Genomic DNA, 19,823 nt, shown 5'->3' with positions numbered 1-19,823 from the left:
AACAACAACAAAGAATACATAACTGCTGCACAGGTGGCACAGCAGTTTATTACGCTACTACACCACCACTGAGTTCCAGGTTGAAATCTCAGCAGTGCTATAGGCAGGCTGGGCGTCTCCAGACACAGTTGGCTATGCCTCAGAGGGTGGGGCTAGCCGGAGCCCTGCAATGATTTGGCGTCCTGTCCGGGGTATTCCTGCACCCAGTGTTTCTGCGCCCCTGACTATGATAAAAGCGGTTGATGTAAATGAACCAACTCAATTCTGTCAACTTCTCTGTAATGTTTAATTTTGCACCTTGCTGAAAAGGTTGGGTTTACTCAGAATTTTATAGCCAGTCTGTCTGCAGTTATTAAGTATGAGTAATTAAATTTTAGGCTTAAACTCTATGCCTGTCTGGTTTAAAGAACAAGTGATATCTTGTTAAGCATACTTCTGAACTGAAATCACAAAGGCTTATTATACTGTATTGTATGTATTGAGTGTATATCTTTCAAAAGTTGTTGATCTTTTTAATTGTTTTATAATTAATGTAGACCTGTATTTAATAGTGGTATATTTAAGTACTGTATGAATGAATATGAGCACTCAAAAGTCTCTACTTTGTTTCAGCCTGGATGTCAATGTCACTTGGAATTTACCAGCTTAACAGAAATTAAATGTAATAATGGGATGAGAGAACCTTTCATGATTGCCAGAATTTCAAGCTATTAGAATAATATACAATGCTTAAAACATATAATACACATTTATACATTTTATTTAAAAACTAGGGGTATAAGAATCTGACTACAAGATCTTGTGTCCAGTAGGCCACATAAGATGCAAAACACATTTGCTTATGACTAGCAATCATTTTACTGGTCTAAATTCAGAAATAATGATCATAGTCCATAGCAAAAGTCATTTCACATGCAGACAGGACAGTCAAAGGCACATTTCTAATCAAAAACAAGATTCACAGCATAACATGGGTAGGAGGAACTGAAAACAATGGAAGTATGTTAAATTCAGGACACAACTTAGTAAGCAGAGTTTTATGCTACAAAACAGTTCACAAGACAAAAGAAAACAAGGGGTATAATAAAGGCCCTACCTAAATCATAGCCATGAAAATCGCATCACTGATCGTGAAATGAGCCATTTCCTGTGTAATTTGCAATTTGCTGTAAAATTCAAACTTTAGGGTTTGTGTTTAGCAATTTAACGTTTTTCATCTGCATAGCGTTTAAGTCCCGTGCATCTTTAGAGTTTGCAGAGTTTATAAAGAAAGAAATAAACTGTACATAGACAAACTTATCGGGAGCATAATAGTTTACTAGCTTGTTCTTTTGAGGCGCAGCACATACTACATAAATCAAACATCGTCAGCACACTTGACCACAATAAAGTCTGTTACACTAGCAATCTTACAGCAATTCAGTTAGTCAGAATGTCCAAGCTGTTACCCATGTGTTGGAAGGGGCGTGGGTTAGCTTCGTTCTCCTTAATCAGAGCAGGGATCGGCATTGGTGGAGAGGAAGCATGACACAATCGGGCAATTGGACGCTCTAAAAAAAAAAGGGAGAAAAAAAGAATGTCCAAGATGTTGAAGCATAAAGCAGCTAAAAACACTAGTCAGATAACTAAGTTTGGAAAGCTCCCAACCAATTCTGTGGTTTACATTCAACTATTAAGGTAGGCTGTACTGTTTATTGTAGCTTCCATTTATTATATCATTTAATTTAAGTTATTTAATGACTGCTGTGAAATGTGGCACTTTTCTTTAAAAGTCTGTGAGATCTGTGGTTTTCAAAAACGAGGTCCGTGAAATCATGCACTAATCCAGGGTTTATAGGCAACAGGTGCATATACAAATCACAGACAATGGGTAGAGACAGAGGAAACCCAATAAAAATACAAGCATGTGCAGCGATGCCATGGCAGTAACAAGGAGGACAGGGAGGATGTTCCAGCTGAGTTCGGTCATCTTTCACAGCAGAAACTATCAGGGTCTGTTCATCTAGTTCTCTTGACAATTGACCATGATTCATAAATCCTTATTTTCTGTAGTGGGTTAAATATTTCAGATTTCATCTGCACATATGGGGAGGGACAAGAGACACTTGGCTAAAAAAAAGAAAAAGAAAACAGCGTGTTTTGATTACTAAACACTTTATTTGATTTAAAAAGATTTTCTTTTAAATTGGATGGTTGAGGAAGATCTCAATAACAAACCATCAAAACCTGAAAGTACAGTGGAGTGTAGTGCTGTAAGATATTGGCTTAGGAGTTAAAGGTAAGCTCCTGCTCTTGCTCTTGGCTCTAAATGCAAGGGGCTGAGTCAGAACTAAATGCACCAAAGCAGTTTCAGTTTCACAGTTGGGGCTGTGAAGAATTAGAGGGGAGAGGGCTTGGGTAAAGTAGGTCAGTGAGACAGCATGCTAGGTAACTGTAGCACTCTGGCATTTGGAATGGGCTGCCTGCATCAACAGCCTGGACATTGCCAAAACTGAGGACTGAAGTGCAGACTGAAGACAACTCAAATTAATAATAAAACAAATATTTTAATGTGCTATCAAATGTCGTGTCATGACGTTTTACTGTTACTCTCAATGTGCTAATCACAATATATATATATATATATATGTATATTTTATATACATCCAGTCCAACCTCCCTTCCCTGATTTTATTCCCTGCCATTTGTATTAATGAAAAAAGAGAATTAATTTGAGTCAGCAAATCAGTAAATTCTGTCTGATTTTCTGTGTGTTCAGGTACGAAAGCATGTAAACGACCTATACGAGGATTTGCGAGATGGACATAACCTGATCTCCTTATTGGAGGTTCTGTCTGGTGACAAATTGGTGAGTAAAATTGCTTGTTAACATATGAGCAGGTATACTGCTCTGTTGGTGTGCTGTTATATCTGTGGAATGGTTGAAATAAAGTGAACATGGAGCACATGTGAAACATCTTAGTTGCACTTGTGGTGACCTCATAATGCATTTAGAGCTGAAACAATAGATTTAGTAGTCACAGCAGTCCACGTGTATGTGTGTTACTGAATCAGTGAAGCCTGTAAAAAGTGTAACTCTTAGCTGTGTAGAAATATTCAACCCACTAATGTGATTGAAGTGTGACTGTGCATTCTGGGTTTTAGGCACCTAACACTGTATTGCAATGCCTAACACTGATCTCGTTACACATTTATTTACCCATTATATACGTGAAACATGTGTAGTTGGTTTAAAAACTATAAGGAATGTTGTTATGAATCATATTATCTTCTTACTGTATTTGCATTGCTTCATCAGCTACAGTTCCAATTAGAAATATTCAACCCCCCACTCCCACCTCTCAAGAACATAAGGATTTATAATTCTAGGCTTTTCTGTATTTTCATCTAATTAAGTCTTTATCAGTTGAATGATGCAGCAAATTAACAACCGTGTTAAATTATTTAGTATTTTCGAGTAGCAGGATATTTTATTAATACTGCCATGTGATAATTATTTAACCCTTACATAATATTGCTGATCTTAAAATCTACTGCTAGTCTGTATGACCTAAAGTTGGGTTACAACATGATTATAACATGATGCTGAGACTCCATAATGACTCTGATTTGATGCTGATTTGCTTCAGCTGTGATGTGTTATACAAAAACCACCCACAGGTTCAAGTGTTCAAGCCGCGTTGGTTTAAGGACTGGTTTAAGGACATTTATGAAGAGCTTGAATATTCGTAGAGATACCGTTGGTAGTACAGTTTGAAAGTTCCAAACGAATAGTGCAGCAGCAAACTCGCCTGGCTGTAGAAGAAAGCCAAGATTTTTGTCCAGAGGCCTTAGCATTCTAATGAGGACAACAAAAAACCCAGTGTCAGTGTTATTCATAAGCAGATCACTTAACAATCAATGTCTTCATGGCTGGACTTTACGAGACACACCACTCTTGCTACCAAGAAGCACAAATTCAGGGGTCGACTAAAATTCCCCAGAAGGAATTTGGAGAGGCCTGCTATTTCTAGGACAGTTCTGTTGAGTGACAGAACTAAACTGGAACTGTTTGGCCTTATGAGCATGTGACTGGCAACATAACTTGAATAGAAATACCAAAGCATTTTGAGAAGAAATGTTTTAGTTTTACCTTCTGTAGTGAAATTGAACCTGTGGTCATAATTAGACTTTCCAGCCAGACAATGATCCCAAGCACACATCCAAATCAACCAAGGCTTATGTATTGAATCAGCCTGGAATACCATGAAGTGGCCTTCACAGTATCTGTATAAATGCTATAGAAAATCTTTGGTGCAATATAGAAAACCTTTGGTGGGATTTAAAGAAAGCAGTTGCAGCATGAAAACCATCAAACCTCAATGAACTTAAAGCTTTTGCATGGGAGGAATGGGTGAAGATTCCACAGAGACATGTCAGCAGCTCATTAGCACTTACCAAAATTGCTTAGTAAAGGCAAACAGAAGTTCCACAAAGTTCTGAGACTAAGGGTTGAATAATAGCTCACATGGACATGTGCCAAGTAAACTAGATGTTCTCAAAATTGTTTATATATATTAATACCAATTACCTTCACTTTTTACTGAAACTTGTTGAATATTTCATTAAATTATACTGTGTAAACACCACTTTAATAGCTTTTAAGGTGGGAAGAGGTGAATATTTCCAACTGCAACTGTATGAAATAATGTTTTATTGTATATTGTACTGCAACATAAGTGGGAGTAAACTTCCTCCTGAGCTTTTTTTTTTCAAATTAACAGTAAAATCCACCACTTATTAAGTGCACTGTGCAAAAATGTAACAGTAACTAGTTTTTGCTTTTTATTTTTTTTATCATGCTAAGTCTGTATGATGCTGAATGATTAGTGTGTTGGTGTGTTTTATTACTCATGCTTATACATGATAAGTTAAAAATATGTGACTGACATGTACCAACTATTCTAATGTAACTTACAGAGTAATTTTTATTTACTACGTATATGGCCAAAATGTTGTGGATGCCCTACCATAAAGGTTGCTGGAGTTACATAAACCTACCCTCCCCCACCCAATCTTGTCTACCAAAACCTCCACTCTTCTGTAATTCATTCCAAAAATCTGTAGTGTGTTTATAGAAGTCTATTAGAATGTGTCCATTCAGTGAAGCATTTGTTGGGTCAGTCTCTAATGTTGAACAAGTAACCCTGTCTCTTAAAAAAATTAATAAACCATGCCCTTATGGACCTTGCTTTGAGCACATGGGCACAGGAAATGTTGGCACACCTGTTAGCAGTGGGTGTGGCTAAACACCTCCATTCAATAATTAGGAGAATTGTCCTCATAATTTTGGCCATATAGGCTAGGACATAATGCTGCTTATTAATCACGTTTTAAACGACAGGATATCTAAATGTTATTAATATGGAATGGGATGGCTCCTCAAAGTGGGATAAACAACCACAACAGTCCCCTAAAACAAACTCATCAATTATTCATACTGAAAACATGAGGTTGAGAGATCCTATGATTGAGAGACTTTATGATTCTTTGCATTGAAACTATATAGTTGGCACCACTGCATTTGAGATCAATTCTTTACACCATATTCTACAGTATATGCTTCTGAGTTAAACTAAATAATCAAGTTTCATTTAGAGGATAATAGGATGCATGCTTAACATCCATTATTTAACTACAGTGCCCTCAGAAAATCATCATACCCCTTCAGACTGTTACTTTTTTTACCCATTGAACGACTTTTTTAACACATTTTGCCTTGCAACATTGAAGTACCATAAAAGAATGCAACAGTTTGGAATGAATACTGCTCTGAACAGTATTCAAATCAGTGAATCTGCTTATAGTCCTCCTGGAATGCTTAAGAAACAGTCAGTAGTCTGGAGTAAGCAATGTTAGTAAGAACAGGTGGTTAGGACTGGCAAACAAAGCTTATTCTGAGCCGAAACTGAGACATGCCTTTATATAGAAATTTGGAAATGCTAAATAAAAACCAAACTGAAATGATAAGCTCAAAACTATAATATAAACAAAACCCTGATTGTTTAATAAATTGTGTCCACTGTGGGTACACTTCAGGGGTGGTCAGTGGCATAATTAGTGTTGCAGTAATTCAAGTTAATATAAATAAAATGTCTGGGTGCTAGGGTTGCGCAACTGTCTGTTATGCCAGTCTACCAGTGCTGAGCTGTGCTATTGCCAGCCAGGTGTCTACACAGACATGATTTGTAGTGTCTGATGGCCGAAGCGTTGCTATATTGACAGGAATTAGTGCCAAATGGAAATTTAATCACTACACTCGAAAAATATGAAATGCACACAATACACACGTCAAATTGAAAAGCGAAACCTGTAATACATTGTTTCCATGCTTTACCTTTTTATTGAAACACAATACAGAACAAGGATTTGCATTTAAAAATGCTGAATTGGTGTCTAAATTATATACAAGCCACTGTAAAATTGAATCAAGGGACATATTTATTTTATTGCATTTCACTGTACAGTGCTTCAAACATGTATGCCTCATTGAAATGCAATCTTACAGTGAAAAAGTTCAATGCAATGCAGACGAGACTGACATGAAAACCTGCCAAAATAAAAAGATCCAGTGCACTTAAAGCTGCTTGACTGAATACAAATCAGCTTGAAATGTGTCAGCTGTAGCTGTACTACATTTTACTAGTGTGCTGCTTTGTATGTGACCAAACAAAACTTAGTACGATCATTGTATTTTTGTGCAAGCAGTGCAGTATTCGTGCCATAAAGTAATCACTGTCCAGTCGCAGTCCTCTACAGAATTTGGGGCATGGCTGTTCCTTTTAGCATTTCCCCCCCAATTTTTTCTCCCAATCTAGTCGTATTCAGGGGCAGTTGTAGCCTAGCGGTTAAGGTACTGGACTAGTAATCAGAAGGTCACTGGTTCAGGCCCCACCAATGCCAGGTTGCAGCTGTTGGGCCCTAGAGCAAGTCCTTTTACCCTCAATTGCTCACACTGTATGCTGTCACTACTGTAAGTCACTTTTTGGATAAAGGCGTCTGCTAAATGCCGAAAATGTAAATGTATCCAATTACCCTAATGCATTATGCTTTCTCTTTACTGATGTTGACCTACACTACTGACTGAGGAGAGCCATGACTAACACACGTCCCCTCCGACATGTGTGCAGTAGCCGACTGCATCTTTTCACCTGCACGAGGCGAGTTTATATGTGGATCAGATTCATGCACAGAGAGTCACACCCGGATCCCATTATTCCCAGTCTTTGTGAAGGTGCCATCAATCAGCCAGCAAAGGTCGTAATTACATCAGTTATGAGGACTCCCCTAGGCACCCTCCCTATGAACAAACTAATCATTGTTCGTGAAAGCGCCCAGCCTGCCGGTAGCAGAGCTGAGAGCATTTCATTTTTCAAATGCAAACCTGCATGTATTGTTTTTCTGGTAAGAGGCGGAGTGACACTAAATCAATGCAGTGGATCAATAGAACATTTTTTCCACTGTGATTTAATTTTGGCACTAAATCCACACTGTGATAGATGGGCAACCTTGTTTAGGATTTTCTTGTCCAGTGTTTCCTGGTGAAACTGGACCTGCCGTGATCCAGACCAAGATGAAAATGAAATAAAAATAAATGAATAATTAATTAATATGAAATCTTTAAAGTGTATCTGATTATTAGTAGCTATTCACTGTGCAGTAAAGGTGAAATGAGGAGCCTTCCAATTCTTTCTAGGCTAAAATGTTTCTGGCTGAGAACTCTTAATCATTACTGTCCGCTTTCTTTAATTTACCCTGTTTTTATTTTCTTTTTCTTGCTTTTCTTTCTTCCTCTGTTCATCTCTCATCCCTTGTCCTCCTGTATTTGTGTCTCTCTCTGTGTCTGCCTGTCTGTCTCTTACTCTTGCTTGCGTTCCCGTGGTTAAGCCAAGGGAGCGTGATTTACTGAAGACGTTACGGTTGGTGAGTGCGGCTGAAGCATGTGCGGTTGAGCAGCATGGGCGTGTGCGGGAGGATGATGAGGATAAGGGGGTAGGTGTGGTCACATGACCTCCTCCCCTGGTATAACACCACTAATGAAGAGTGTGCACTGAGCATTAATTAGAATGCTAAAACTTTAAGAGCTCGTGTTTTTGATGGTGGACTGTAGGAATTTTACATAGGAACTAGGACTTGCACTTTTACTTGAAAGCTTTGAAAGAGCAGATCATGTGCTGTTTTATATAACAGAGGCTAGGTCATTGATGGGGTTGCCATGGAGTGCTTTGAAATGATATCTTGGCCTCTCATGACTTTTCAAAAAGCTTGTAAACTATTGACCTGACTACAATTCCACACGCTTCACTGATCACCACTCCTGTCATTGGTGTGACCAATTTTTGTCATTTCAAATACGATATACACTGACTAGGCATAACATTATGACCAGTGACAGGTGAAGTGAATAACACTCACCATCTCTTCATCACAGCACCAGTTAGTGGGTGGGATATACAGGGGTTGGACAATGAAACTGAAACACCTGGTTTTAGACCACAATAATTTATTAGTATGGTGTAGGGCAGGGGTGGGCAAACTTTTCGGCTCAAGGGCAACACTGGGTTTTAAAAATTGACAGACGGGCCGGGTGGGTGCGGGGGTTTGGAACTAATATAAGTTCACGTTTAAACCTTTATTTTCGTGATTAAAGGATGAATTTTTGAATATAAATGAAACACCAGACTCATCCTTTTATGTGCACATTTACACATGCGTGAATGTGATTTTTTTTAATGCATTTTTTAAAATTATTTTTATCTTTGTTTCCACTTGGTGTAAACAAAACCAATTCAGCCTTTAAAGCAGCACTTTCAACATAAGTTAATGGTTTATGTGTAACATTTTAAACCAGTCAAGTGGTTTGATCATGCTGGGGTGATAGTAGGGTTGCCAACCGTCCCGTAAAATACGGAATCCTTCCTTATTTGGAAACTAAAGGCTGCGTTCCGTATTGAACTGATACGGGACGCACTTTATTCTGTATTTTTTATCAATGGTAGAGAAATGCAGCAGATGAGACAGAGACGGGGCGATCTGTATGAAACAGAAGGAAACTGCTGCTACCGTGGGAATTAGAAAGCGTTTGGTTATTATTCTTAGTGTTAACGTTTAGTCTCAGTAACGCCATGTGTGCGCAGGAATATCAGCATAACAGCCTGTTCATTACATTGCTGTTTGAGTAGCGCAGTGGGCAGAGCGCGTGGCTCATGTTTTTCCACCCTAGGTTCGAATTATGTAAAAATGTTGTTGCACTATGGTTACATGATTACATGATGTTCTTTATGGATGTTGGTTTGCCTAAAACATGGTTCTGGTTTATTATTATAAAGAATAAAAATAATAAATGGTAAACAGCAGAATCCATGTTCCTATGACGGTGTGAGACACGTTATATATTTCATAACATAACCGCCTGGTGTGCGCCATCTAGTGGAATCAATTAAAACGCAAGTTTAGTGCAGGAAAAAGATTTAAATTAATGCGGTTTTAGGACAGTTTTGTAAATACTCAGCGGGCCGGATTAAACAGCCTAACGGGCCGCATGTGGCCCGCGGGCCGTAGTTTGCCCACCACTGGTGTAGGGCCTCCTTTTGCGGCCAATACAGCGTCAATTCGTCTTGGAAATGACATATACAAGTCCTGCACAGTGGTCAGAGGGATTTTAAGCCATTCTTCTTGCAGGATAGTGGCCAGGTCACTACGTGATGCTGGTGGAGGAAAACGTTTCTTGACTCGCTTCTCCAAAACACCCCAAAGTGGCTCAATAATATTTAGATCTGGTGACTGTGCAGGCCATGGGAGATGTTCAACTTCACTTTCATGTTCATCAAACCAATCTTTCACCAGTCTTGCTGTGTGTATTGGTGCATTGTCATCCTGATACACGGCACCACCTTCAGGATACAATGTTTGAACCATTGGATGCACATGGTCCTCCAGAATGGTTCGGTAGTCCTTGGCAGTGACGCGCCCATCTAGCACAAGTATTGGGCCAAGGGAATGCCATGATATGGCAGCCCAAACCATCACTGATCCACCCCCATGCTTCACTCTGGGCATGCAACAGTCTGGGTGGTACGCTTCTTTGGGGCTTCTCCACACCGTAACTCTCCCGGATGTGGGGAAAACAGTAAAGGTGGACTCATCAGAGAACAATACATGTTTCACATTGTCCACAGCCCAAGATTTGCGCTCCTTGCACCATTGAAACCGACGTTTGGCATTGGCACGAGTGACCAAAGGTTTGGCTATAGCAGCCCGGCCGTGTATATTGACCCTGTGGAGCTCCCGACGGACAGTTCTGGTGGAAACAGGAGAGTTGAGGTGCACATTTAATTCTGCCGTGATTTGGGCAGCCGTGGTTTTATGTTTTTTGGATACAATCCGGGTTAGCACCCGAACATCCCTTTCAGACAGCTTCCTCTTGCGTCCACAGTTAATCCTGTTGGATGTGGTTTGTCCTTTTTGGTGGTATGCTGACATTACCCTGGATACCGTGGCTCTTGATACATCACAAAGACTTGCTGTCTTGGTCACAGATGCGCCAGCAAGACGTGCACCAACAATTTGTCCTCTTTTGAACTCTGGTATGTCACCCATAATGTTGTGTGCATTGCAATATTTTGAGCAAAACTGTGCTCTTACCCTGCTAATTGAACCTTCACACTCTGCTCTTACTGGTGCAATGTGAAACCTCCCACACTAAAATGACAGGTGTTTCAGTTTCATTGTCTAACCCCTGTATATAAGGCAGTGAGTTTGACAAGGGCCAAATTGTGATGGCTAAAAGACTGGGTCAGAGCATCTCCAAAACTGCAGCTTTTGTGGGGTGTTCCCAGTCTGTAGTGGTCAGTATCTATCAAAAGTGGAAGGAACAGTGGTAAACCGGCAACAGGGTCATGGGTGGCCAAGGCTCATTGATGCACGTGGGGAGCGAAGGCTGCCCCGTGTGGTCCGATCCAACGACAAGCGAAGAAATTAATGTTGGTTCTGATAGAAAGGTGTCAGAATTCACAGTGCATCACAGTTTGTTGTGTATGGGGCTGCATAGACGCAGACCCGTCAGGGTGCCAATGCTGAAAGCGCTAACAATGGGCACGTGAGCATCAGAACTGGACCACGGAGCAATGGAAGAAGCTGGCCTTCATGAAAACGGTATTCCCTGATGGCTGTGGCCTCTTTCAGCAGGATAATACTCCCTGCCACAAAGCAAAAATGGTTCAGGAATGGTTTGAGGAGAACAACAACGGGTTTGAGGTGTTGACTTGGCCTCCAAATTCCCCAGATCTCAATCCAATCGAGCATCTGTGGGATGTGCTGGACAAACAAGTCTGATCCATGGAGACCCCACCTTGCAACTTACAGGAGTTTAAGGATCTGCTGCTAACATGGGTCAGGGCTGTTTTGGCAGCAAAATGGGGACCAACACAATATTAGGAAGGTGGTCATAATGTTATGCCTCATCGGTGTAGATGTTTTCACAACCAGTTTATTGTATTTCTGATGCACTGTGGAATTAAGTCAAAGCCTTTAGTTCTACCCAACCTGGCATATTTGCATCCAACTGCAACTCATTTTGTTTGTATACATTTGGGTCGGTGTACTGGTCATTTGTATTTTGAAAAAAATTCACTTTTTGATTTTTAATCTTAAAATGAAACAAAAAACCGCCCATTTTCCCGTTTTTTAATATTGGTTTTGAAATGAAAAACAAATGACCAAAGGTACAGGGACCCATTTGCCGTCAATCATCCTCTTAATAACAAGAATTAAAGTATCTATTTATAAAAGGACCTAGTCAAAAATTAATTGATTAAGCTTGTGTATACAGGTCCTTCTCAAAAAATTAGCATATTGTGATAAAGTTCATTATTTTCCATAATGTAATGATAAAAATTTAACTTTCATATATTTTAGATTCATTGCACACCAACTGAAATATTTCAGGTCTTTTATTGTTTTAATACTGATGATTTTGGCATACAGCTCATGAAAACCCAAAATTCTCAAAAAATTTGCATATTTCATCCGACCAATAAAAGAAAAGTGTTTTTAATACAAAAAAAGTCAACCTTCAAATAATTATGTTCAGTTATGCACTCAATACTTGGTCGGGAATCCTTTTGCAGAAATGACTGCTTCAATGCGGCGTGGCATGGAGGCAATCAGCCTGTGGCACTGCTGAGGTGTTATGGAGGCCCAGGATGCTTCGATAGCGGCCTTAAGCTCATCCAGAGTGTTGGGTCTTGTGTCTCTCAACTTTCTCTTCACAATATCCCACAGATTCTCTATGGGGTTCAGGTCAGGAGAGTTGGCAGGCCAATTGAGCACAGTAATACCATGGTCAGTAAACCATTCACCAGTGGTTTTGGCACTGTGAGCAGGTGCCAGGTCGTGCTGAAAAATGAAATCTTCATCTCCATAAAGCTTTTCAGCAGATGGAAGCATGAAGTGCTCCAAAATCTCCTGATAGCTAGCTGCATTGACCCTGCCCTTGATAAAACACAGTGGACCAACACCAGCAGCTGACATGGCACCCAAGACCATCACTGACTGTGGGTACTTGACACTGGACTTCAGGCATTTTGGCATTTCCTTCTCCCCAGTCTTCCTCCAGACTCTGGCACCTTGATTTCCGAATGACATGCAAAATTTGCTTTCATCCGAAAACAGTACTTTGGACCACTGAGCAACAGTCCAGTGCTGCTGTTTCTGGTTCAAAAGTGGCTTGACCTGGGGAATGCGGCACCTGTAGCCCATTTCCTGCACACGCCTGTGCACGGTGGCTCTGGATGTTTCTACTCCAGACTCAGTCCACTGCTTCCGCAGGTCCCCCAAGGTCTGGAATCGGCCCTTCTCCACAATCTTCCTCAGGGTCCGGTCACCTCTTCTCGTTGTGCAGCGTTTTCTGCCACACTTTTTCCTTCCCACAGACTTCCCACTGAGGTGCCTTGATACAGCACTCTGGGAACAGCCTATTCGTTCAGAAATTTCTTTCTGTGTCTTACCCTCTTGCTTGAGGGTGTCAATGATGGCCTTCTGGACAGCAGTCAGGTCGGCAGTCTTACCCATGATTGCAGGTTTGAGTAATGAACCAGGCTGGGAGTTTTTAAAAGCCTCAGGAATCTTTTGCAGGTGTTTAGAGTTAATTCGTTGATTCAGATGATTAGGTTAATAGCTCGTTTAGAGAACCTTTTCATGATATGCTAATTTTTTGAGATAGGAATTTTGGGTTTTCATGAGCTGTATGCCAAAATCATCAGTATTAAAACAATAAAAGACCTGAAATATTTCAGTTGGTGTGCAATGAATCTAAAATATATGAAAGTTTAATTTTTATCATTACATTATGGAAAATAATGAACTTTATCACAATATGCTAATTTTTTGAGAAGGACCTGTATAAGTGGCATTTAGGAATGGCCTAGTCCAGGATGGATCGAGGCTTGCAGCTTGCTAAAAACATCAGAGAGCAATAAAATTCAAAACCATGACATACCTTCTTCAGTGCATAATATCATGGAAAGACTAAGAAAATCCAGAGAAATCTCAGTGTACAAAGCCAGGCTGAAATTCCCTGCTAAATACTAGCAAATTTTAAGAACACTTTGACCGTACATGGTTAATAACAGCTTGATTGCTACAACATCCAGAAATACCTTCCACAGCAAAAGCTGATTAGCCTCAGACCTTTACAGTGAAACTGTGTACTGTGGACTGACATTTATGGACATTATTTTCTGTAGGGAGAGAAAAGGAAAGCACCAGCCGAAGTGATGGCAGAGTTTTAAAGAATGATGCGTTTTAATTAGCTTAGATAAATTGTTCAGCATTGTGAGTGTTTGTAGTTTTATTGGACAATATGATCCAATTTTAATCTTATTTGTATTCCTGCCGCTCAGGTGGCGCAGCGGTAAAAAAGTACGCTAGCATACCGGAGTTGGGGTTTCGAATACATCGTATCGAATCTTAGCTCTGCCTTTCGATTGGGCTGGGCGGCGTGAACAACGATTGGCTGTTGTTCATAGGGGTAAAAAGTCAGGTCATAGGTCCTCATAACTGGTGCAACTGCGGCCCCTGCTGGCTGACTGATGGCGCCTGCATGTTGGGGGTGTGGCCCTCCGTACACAGTGCCTGTCAAGTGTATGAACTCGACTCGTGCAGGTGAAAAATGCAGTCTGTACTGGCTGTACGTGCCGGAGGGGGCGTATGTCAGTTGGGAGGCGTCCACAGTCAGCGGTGAAGGGTCGAATCAGTATAGAGGACGCATTCAGGGTTATTGGACACGACTAGATTGGGGGGGATAGGGGAAAAAGTGGGAAAAATAGAAAATTCAATAAATCTGTATTCGTGTCAACATGTTTGTATTGGTCAGACTCTGATATGCACTGCGTGAAGGTAGGATTTGTTAGAAGAAACTCTGTAGCTTCATTGGTGTATTAAAGTGTGTGGACACCTGAGGACACAGCTTCAATTCATCCCAAAGGTCTTTAATATGGTTGCTGTTCGGACTTTGTGCAGATTACAACTCGTCAAATCATGCACTCATGGACTTCACATTGTGCATAGGGGTACAGGTATGATGAAAGAAGAAAAGACCTTCCCCAAACTAGGAGCGCCCAGGTGTCGCAGTGGGATATTCCGCTAGCACACCAGCGCTGAGATTCTGAACTCCTCGGTTCGAAACTCGCGTTGCCACCGGTCGGCTGGGCGCCATCTAGCGGGCATAATTGGCAGTGCCTGCAGCAGACACGGTTCTGCTAGGGCGGGATGACCGAACTATGTGGGTGGGGTTTTCAAATGCTGTGTAAGGACCCTGATTGGCAGATAAAGAGGCACCTGTGAAGAGTGCATAGGTGAAAAAGGGTTCCGCTGTGCGCGGGTCGGAGGAGGCATGAGCAGCAGTATACCCACCTCGACTGCAATCAGGGATCCCCCAGCAGTGGAAGACAAATTGACTACACTAAATTGGTGAGAAAAAGGGAAAAAATGCATCAATAAATAGAAAAAAAGGACCTTCCCCAAATTGTTGCCAGAAAGATGAAAGCATGTCATTTTTTATACCCTTAATTTAATACACCTGTAAGCAACAGGTGTGGCCAAAACACAATAATTAAGGGTTGTGTCCTTGTAATTTTTCTATATTCTATTGTACGCAACAACAAAAGTAGGACTGAACATCAACACATCTGGCCATCTATCTCAGTTTGCTTTATCTATGCACCATTGTTCATCTGACTACCTCATTGCCTTATGCTATGGTTCGACTGTCCTGTTCTGAAGTTCTGCTGCTGGCTGTTTGCTCACTCAGCCAATCACACAGCTGGATGTTTATCTCAGCAACCATCACACTCGTTTTTCATAACGCTTCCCAAGCGGCTTACGAATGCTCAGGTTTTGAGCTGCTGTGCGAGCTGATTTCACTTTAAGCTATACTGGAATGAAGTGTGTCGTTTTTTATTAATATTTAGCAGAGAGGACAAATTACAAATGGAAAAGCCATCCCAGGAAGCATGTCAGCTAGTTATTAGCCACTTTATATGAAACCCCTGTGCACCATTTACTGAGCTAAATACACAGATCAGCCATAACATTAAAACCACCTCATCAGCTCCACTTACCATATAGAAGCACTTTGAAGTTCTACAATTACTGACTGTAGTCCATCTGTTTCTCTACATACTTTTTTTTAGCCAGCTTTCACCCTGTTCTTCAATGGCCAGGACCCCCCACAGGACCACCACAGAGTAGGTATTATTATCTAGACCTTCATCAGTGGTCATAGGACGCTGCCCACGGGGCGCTGTTGTCTTGATATATTTTTGGTTGGTGAAATATTCTCAGTCCAGCAGTGACAGTGAGGTGTTTAAAAACTCCAGCAGCGCTGCTGTGTCTGATCCACTCATACCAGCACAACACACACTAACACACCACCACCATGTCAGTGTCACTGCAGTGCTGAGAATGATCCACCACCCAAATAATACCTGCTCTGTGGTGGTCCTGGGAGAGTCCTGACCATTGAAGAACAGGGTGAAAGGGGGCTAAAAAAACATGCAGCGAAACAAATGGACTACAGTCAGTAATTGTAGAACTACAAAGTGCTTCTATATAGTAAGTGGAGCTGATAAAATGTTATGTTATGTTTTTAATGTTATGGCTGATCGGTGTATGCTTGCTCATTGTTCATATCTGGAATGGAAATGATAAGTAACTACCACTGTTGCATGGTTGTGGGTGCCAGATGGGCGGATTTGAAGTCAAATCACGTTCTACTTAACTTTGGATTTACTGACAGAAATAACTTACGTGTTTTAATTCATTTAATTGTTGTCAACTGCTTCATCTTGTTCAGGGTCGCAGCTGGTCCGGTTCCACTGGGAAACACTAGGCGCAGTAGGGGCTAGCATAATAGAAAGGAGCTGAAATTACTTATGCTTAAAAAACAACAAAAACATATTAAATGATAATGTGAATCATCAGCCGTGCTATCATTCAGCTGGGCATCTACACAGACCTGATTGACCGAGTCTGTAGCCAAACTTTGTGATGGATTAGCACCCTGTACAGGGTGATCCTGCGATGTGCACAGTGTTTCATGGTGAACCTGGACAAGGATAAAGCAGATGAAAATGAATTTTAGGGACACGCACACCTAGGGCCAATGGTAGCCTAGTGAGTAGAGCTTTGGGTTATCAATTAAAAAGTTGAGAGTTCTAGTCCCAGCTCTGCAGTGCAGCCACTGTTGGGTCCTTGAGCAAGGTCCTTAACCCTCTCAGCTCCAGGGGTGCTGTACAATGGCTGACCCTGCACTCTGACCCCAACTTCCAAACAAGCTGGGATATGTAAAGAAAGAATTTCATTCTACTGTACATCTGTATATGTATATATGACAAATAAAGGCATTTTATTCTATTCTACATAACATTTCCTAATTAATTAGTACTTAATGTGAGTAGTTAATTAATTTAAGTAAAGCCAATGTTCTGTTCACAAATATAACCTTTCTATATTTATCACATTATATATAACATAGAAGCCTTGAATAAATTAATCTACCTACAGTGTTCCCAAATAATAGTTTTGACTTTTGAAAACCTTTTTTATTTTACACTTTATAGGTTCACAAATTACAGACTGCTCTGATAACAGGTTGACTTGATTCTTTATGCATCTACTGACTACTGGCATTGTATCACATAAAATGTAACACTTTTCTCTCCATCAGTCTTCTCTTTTGCTTTTTTTCTTTTGGTAGGATCTGTCTGCCTGTACTGTGCGTGAACAGTATCAATGTGGCACATACCAAGCCATTACAATACATTTACTCAGCTATTTTACTGAATTTGTCTCCACTTCGACAGTGGTAGCCTAGTAGGTAGAGCTTTGGTTTATCACTCAAAAGGTTGAGAGTTTGAATCCTGGCTCTGCCATGCTGCCACTGTTGGGCCCTTGAGCAAAGCTCTTAACCTCGTCTGCTCCAGGGGTGTCATACTATGGGTGTGTTTGAAACCTAGTGAGCTGCCTTGCTGTCTTACTGCCTACATAGGCAGCTGCCTAAGTAGAGAGGATTCTAATAAGTCATCGACTTATAAGGCAGATTATTCGAACACGCTACTTACACAGCGATTCACTTACTAAGCTAACACAGTTAGCATCATGCCATTCAAACCAATGGAATGGGGTGGCACAACACGCTAGCATGTCAACTAACATCTCTTGCCGTGTACCGAAAATGGTTAAATTTGCTGACAAGCCTGAATTTGCAAATAAATGACACCTGTGCACGTTTATACAAATTAAAATCAATAATCGTTTATTCACATTTGAAAAGAACTCCGTCCGCCATGTTTTTTATTTTTCTGTGAGATAAGTTGTGCCGCACTGAATGCTGGGATTGCCTTCAGCGCTAAGGCAGCATCGGATGCTCTCTCGTTGTTCTGTCAAAATAGCGTTTAGATTTAAGTTTCCTTACTAGACAGCATTTTAAGGCATCTAGGAATTCGAACAGCCTCCTTCTCGGGAGCGCGCCTAGGATGACCCAAAATGCTGTTTATGTAGAGAGCTCACTAGGTTTTCGAACACACCCTATGGCTGACCATACGCTCTGACCCCAGCATCCAAACAAGCTGTACACCTGTAATAAAGGCATTCTTTTCTATTCTGCATTTGCTATAGAGTTCAAAGTAATTTTCATCCCAACACTTTTAAACACTGTAATTTGGTAAGTGGAGTGTGAAGGAAGTGGTCAGGTTTTTTTTGCTACTTTGCCATTCTGTTTTTTATTCTGCCCAAGTGTGTATGTGCACAAATGTAAAGAAAAAGTGAAGATTTTCTTTGGTTTAGTAGCCAGACACAAAATCAGCACATCAAATCTGCCCCGTCTATTGATTTGTCCACCTCTGACCTGCACCATGCACTGTAATTTATTATGTTCCTACCCGATAGTAGCCCAGCCCTCTACATTCAAGCATCCACATGTTCCACTGAGACCAGCAATGCCATGACCCTTAAGAACAACAGGGTCAAATGATCTCTTTTCTTTGCAGAATTTTAAAGAAGGTGAGGAAGTGGGTGTTGTGGTCATTTGAACATAATGTAAACTTACCATTTTCCCTCATCTCCCTCTCACAGCCTCGGGAGAAAGGCCGCATGCGCTTCCACAGACTGCAAAATGTACAGATAGCACTGGACTACTTGAAAAGGCGGCAGGTAAGACCCGAAAAGCATTCTTCAGCTGTTGCTTACTAAAATCATGCCGGCAGAAGAAGACAAAGTAGAATAATAAATGTCTAGGTCATTATTGTGCATGTCACCATGATGGATGGCACTTACGCAAATGATTACTCAGTATAGCCTTGGGCTATGATGGCACAGACATAACTATGAGTAAGCCAAGGAAGGTGTGCAGGAAATTACATCATAAATCTTAACACTTTTTCATGTGCATTAATGCCATTATAGGATAGATAACAATGTCTGGATTTGTTATTATTATTATTTTTTTTTATGACATTAGGCCACACGTGGTCTTGGATCATGGATACAAAAATGTGTTGGATTGTTGGGAAGTAATTACCTTCCATTATAGTTATTAGGGTTTATAGAGGTTTGATTCAATTAAAAAGTATATTGTTATACACTAATAATAATAATAATAATAACAACAATAGTAATAACAGCAGTAACAACAACAATAACAGCAATACTACTACTACTACTTCTAATAATAATGTTATTATTATTAATAATATTGTTGTTGTTATTATTTATTGATTGATTTCTTTTTTAAATTTGATTTGAATTTTAAACCTTCTTGTGGGTAAGTTCCCCTAATGAGCCACTGTTCGTGTGTAAAAGTGTTTCATGGTATCTGGTGCCCTCTTGTGGCTGCCAACAGAAAGTGGTAACAGGTGCTTGGAAGGCACCAAGCACCTGTTTTTTTTTTTTCATTTTAATCAACTGCCTGTTCCTGGTCATGTTTGTTCCTGGTCCAGTTGCACTGGAAACCACTGGATTATCCTGGACAGAGTACCATTATATCACAGGGCTTTAGCCACCCCCTAGTTAAAGCCAAATGCTGCTGTAACAAGTTAATTTCCCTAAGGGGATCAATACAGTCTTATCTTATCTTATCTTATCTTATCTTATCTTATCACTGCTCCACCAAAGTGCCTCCCTGTAATTCACAACTGCACCCTCACCCCAACCAAAAAAGTGTTTTTGGCCAAAAACTCAGTTTACATTTGACTGTAGGAGGGAAATTATTTCAGGACTGTTGTATT

The 19,823-nt window shown here is 40.5% G+C and overlaps 1 protein-coding gene and 1 long non-coding RNA gene across 11 annotated transcripts in view; one reads left to right on the top strand and one right to left on the bottom strand.

Annotated features, from left to right (window-relative positions):
* The window catches only part of dst (dystonin), a 287,668-nt gene that overhangs the window by 84,583 nt on the left and 183,262 nt on the right, over positions 1–19,823 (top strand). For 9 of the 10 annotated variants that reach the window (XM_062995876.1, XM_062995886.1, XM_062995883.1 and 6 more), the window contains 2 exons: positions 2,759–2,848; positions 18,673–18,750. In XM_062995876.1, the coding sequence (XP_062851946.1) occupies positions 2,759–2,848; positions 18,673–18,750 (168 nt within the window). Of the gene's footprint in view, positions 1–2,758; positions 2,849–7,943; positions 7,963–18,672; positions 18,751–19,823 lie in introns of those variants that run through there. The other variant, XM_062995885.1, reaches the window with a different exon arrangement.
* LOC134315004 (uncharacterized) lies at positions 1,297–18,779 on the bottom strand. Its single transcript, XR_010012447.1, has 4 exons — positions 18,647–18,779; positions 16,556–16,645; positions 16,348–16,441; positions 1,297–1,550 (listed from the first exon to the last, which is right to left on the bottom strand). It is a non-coding gene; the product is annotated as an uncharacterized LOC134315004 (long non-coding RNA).

This window comes from Trichomycterus rosablanca, chromosome 5 (assembly GCF_030014385.1).
Source record: "Trichomycterus rosablanca isolate fTriRos1 chromosome 5, fTriRos1.hap1, whole genome shotgun sequence".
Taxonomy (NCBI): Eukaryota; Metazoa; Chordata; class Actinopteri; order Siluriformes; family Trichomycteridae; genus Trichomycterus; species Trichomycterus rosablanca.
Note: the sequence above shows the minus strand (reverse complement) of the source record. Positions and strands in the feature narration are given on the sequence as shown.